Raw genomic sequence first — 3,765 nt, 5'->3', positions numbered from 1 at the left:
GAGAAGAACCTTGGCTCAGTAACGCGGCATTGCTAGAAGAGGTTGTGATTGCCAAGGAGGAGGAATCTCTACTCTTGGGTCCATTTATTCGATGTCAGTTGTCACAGCCGGGGCTTCATGAAGAAAAGACGACCAGCAGAGAGTACATCCATACCCTATGAAGTCTAATATACAAGAGAATATTACCAAGGGCTGTTACTACCCAGTTTCTCCCCTGTTGTTGTTATGTCAACCACAGACTTGGGGAAAGTGATTTTCCACTTCTGTTTATCATTTCGTTTTTGCTGAGTAATTCAGTCAACTGAGGTAACCGCCCCCCCCATAGTGTTCATTCTCATTTAATTAGAGGAAGGAAATCTAAACAATTCACACCATCTCAAGTGTGTTTTCCAAAATGCCTCAAAACGCTGGACACTAACCCCTTTCGGCGGAAACCCCAGTGAATAAAAGAAAGACACCTTGGAGCACCGCTGCCCTCGCCAGCGCCCAATCCCGGGAGCAGCGCCCTCGGGGAGGCAGCGTGGAAGGGCCCCTCGGGGAGTCGAGCCTTCCCGGGCCAGCTGACGGGTGGTGTCCGGAGCCGGAGGCGGCTCCGCCTGGCCCCGGGGCCCCAGCCGCCGCAGCGCAGCGGGCCAGGCCCGCGGGTCGCGCGCGCCGGGGTCAGGTCGAGGACGCGGGCGGGGCCGGGAGGCGGAAGGGCCGGCCTGGGGCGTGTCCACGTGACTGCCCCGCCCGCCGCCTGCCGCCCGCCGCCCGCCGTCCGCAGCCCCCCAGCCACCGCCGCCGCCTCCGCCTCTCCGGCTGCAGCTCCCGGCGTGCCCCGCACTCGCCGCTGCCCGCCCGCCCCTCCCTCTCCTCCTCCCAGTGCCACAGAGCCGGAGCCCGAGCCGCCGCCGCAGCCACTGCCGCGGACACTATGGTAAGGTGGGCGCGCCGGCCCGGGGGACCGGGAGCCGGGGCGCGTCAAGCAAAAACCGTGGCGCGGCCTTGCAGGACCCCGGGAGTGAGGCCGCCATTTTAACCTGATTTGGGCCTTAAAGGTGGGGGCTCCTGCGCTGCGTCCGGCCCCGCTGCTCTCTCTCCAGCCAGGCGGCCGGCCTACCCGCCCTCTCTCAGGCCAGGCCCTGCGGCTTTTCGGACTCGGGCGGGGGTCGGGGGGTCGGGGCCTAAGCCGGACAGGCGCCTTCTGGAGAGGTCGGGGTACTGGGAGCGGCGGCCGGCGGCGCGGGGCTCGTCCCGCGCACGGCGTGTTTGCGCGGGGCTTCCTTGTTTTACTGAGCACTAGTCTCTCAAATTGGTACGTGCTTCAGAGCCCTTGCTGAAGACTTTCGGTTAAGGGTCTCGGTGGCCTGTAATTAAACCCCTAAGAGGAGTTCAAGGGGGGTGAGAAAACGCTTTTAAAAATGCTTTCTCGCCGTAAAAAGCTTTTACACTAGCTCCGTTAGTTTTGAAGCGTCTGCGTTTGAGCTGTGAGGCAATTATGTTGTAGCCGTGGGCGGATTGGCGTTCACACTTGATTCTCTTTCCTTATGAGGAAACGGCACTGGCTGGGATGACTTTAAAGAAAAAAAAATAGTAGAAGCTTTAACTGAAATCCAAAAGTGTTTTTTTAAGGCCTGCGGAGTTGACACAATACAGAAGGTATTTTTGCTGCTGCTCCTGGAGCTCTGACATCACCCAGTGAAATAGGAAACATTTCAGGGATGGGACAGCTTGTATTTGTCCCTTTCCCTCTACCTTCCCTTTACTTCAACCTCTTTTACGAGGATGAATGGGACAGGGTGAGTTAGACTCCTTCGGGTGCGTCTCCTGTACTGATACTTAAAATGTGGCAGATCGGACTGGACAACTTCCACGGTACGATGCAATTTTTGATGTCCGGATTAAAGTGAATCCTCTCTAGGCAAACAGTAATTTTGGTTAAAACCAAACTACTCTCTCTGAATTACTGTTCTTTTTTTATTTCAGGCTTCTGGAGTTACAGTGAATGATGAAGTCATCAAAGTTTTTAATGATATGAAAGTAAGAAAATCTTCTACGCAAGAGGAGATCAAAAAAAGAAAGAAAGCAGTTCTCTTCTGTCTAAGCGATGACAAAAGACAAATAATTGTAGAGGAAGCAAAGCAGATCTTGGTGGGTGACATTGGTGATACTGTAGAGGACCCCTACACATCTTTTGTGAAGTTGCTACCTCTGAATGATTGCCGATATGCTTTGTACGATGCCACATACGAAACAAAAGAGTCTAAGAAAGAAGACCTAGTATTTATTTTCTGGTGTGTAAAAACAAAAGAAAAAGTACTTTTAAAATGCAAGGATTGTTATTAACATAGTCAGTTTTGCCTTTGTTATTCTTTTAAGTAGGATTCAGCGATTATCTTTTTTTTTTTTCTGTAGGGCTCCTGAGAGTGCACCTTTAAAAAGCAAGATGATTTATGCTAGCTCTAAAGATGCCATTAAAAAGAAATTTACAGGTACAAACATTAAAAATTTTGTGCAAATAAATTACTCTTTCTTAATTATAAGAAGACTTAATTAAATCATGTTTTTCGTTTTTAGGTATTAAACATGAGTGGCAGGTAAATGGCTTGGATGATATAAAGGACCGTTCAACACTTGGAGAGAAACTGGGAGGCAACGTAGTAGTTTCACTTGAAGGAAAACCCTTATAAAATGACAGTCAAGTGCCATCTGGATCTTAAGGAGCTTCCATTTCTCCAGCTCAATCAATTGAAATAGTATTAGGTGGTTTTTGTTTTTGGTTTTTTTGTTTTTTCTCTTCCCACTGGGTCCTTCCAATACAGTGAATGAAGGAAATACCATTCATGTAAGCAGCCTATCAGTGATTGCCATTAGACTGTTTAATATGGTTACTTTTATGTAGAACCCAAGGAATGCCTTCCCGTCATATTTTAGCCAAAACTGGTTATATGCCTCCCTTGCAGCGAGCACTACAATGAAAGTGATTGTCAATGTGAATAGCTTAGAACACTGCAAAGGGTAAGCTGATCGAATGCCTTGAAAGTATTATCCACTGGTCAGATGATAAACTTTATTCAGTATTATTTATAGTCGCACTTGATTGCAGTTCTGTGAGGCTCGAGCATTCATACACCTCACCTGCCTTGGCAAGCCTATTTTGTGACATGGCAGCACAGATATAACACTATGCATTGAAAGCACTTTTTTTGTAATGAGTTTAACCCACCCATCTCTCCCCCAAAAGGAATGCCAATTAAGTTTTGTTAACTGTGTCATCAACTTATCCTAGTACCTCAGTATTCATTCCTGTTAACCTGCATATCTTAAAAGAAACAGTTGTTATTAATGCCTTTTTGTCTTCCATTGAGTGTACACTACTGAAGACGTGTAGGAGTTTATGTTTACCATGTAAGTTTGCAACACTAAAAATATTTTGAATATCAGTCATGATGGCAATTTCTGTATAAAAGAGCCTTAAATGGAACATTGTTTTGAGATCAAACTCCCTACCCTCACAAAAATGGCCACGTTGCAATAAAAATGGTGGCATATTACAGAACGTTGCCTTGTTTTCCTTGGACATTTTGCAAAATGTTATGTGAAGCAACTTTTAGAGTGAATAGCTATTAATCTTTGCACTGGTCATTTAAGAATTTTTTTGTACAACGTTCATGCATGATATTTTCTGGTTTGTTGAGTTTAAAAAAATCCTAAAGCCAACTAATAGAAAATATTGTTATAGAGGGATACTTTTATAAACATTAGTTTATTTATTTCCTTATG

At 46.7% G+C, this 3,765-nt stretch overlaps 1 protein-coding gene across 3 annotated transcripts; it reads left to right on the top strand.

Moving 5' to 3' along the window:
- Window positions 1-802: 802 nt before the first annotated feature.
- Window positions 803-3,538, top strand: CFL2 (cofilin 2). 3 transcript variants are annotated; one of them, XM_039256995.1, is made up of 4 exons: window positions 803-919; window positions 1,969-2,276; window positions 2,398-2,474; window positions 2,560-3,538. In XM_039256995.1, the coding sequence occupies exons 1-4, from the start codon at window positions 917-919 to the stop codon at window positions 2,670-2,672; spliced, it is 501 nt and encodes a 166-aa protein (XP_039112926.1). In that variant the 5' UTR covers window positions 803-916; the 3' UTR covers window positions 2,673-3,538. The 3 variants fall into 3 exon arrangements, with proteins under 3 accessions (XP_039112926.1, XP_039112928.1, XP_039112927.1); XM_039256997.1 differs by lacking the exon at window positions 803-919 and adding an exon at window positions 965-1,040; XM_039256996.1 differs by lacking the exon at window positions 803-919 and adding an exon at window positions 1,704-1,857.
- The last annotated feature ends 227 nt before the right edge of the window (window positions 3,539-3,765 follow it).

The sequence above is a fragment of the Hyaena hyaena genome, unplaced genomic scaffold (assembly GCF_003009895.1).
Source record: "Hyaena hyaena isolate Hyena2069 unplaced genomic scaffold, ASM300989v1 scaffold_599, whole genome shotgun sequence".
Lineage (NCBI taxonomy): Eukaryota > Metazoa > Chordata > Mammalia > Carnivora > Hyaenidae > Hyaena > Hyaena hyaena.
The sequence above is the reverse complement of the archived record's forward strand: the minus strand, read 5'-3'. Positions and strand labels throughout refer to the sequence as shown.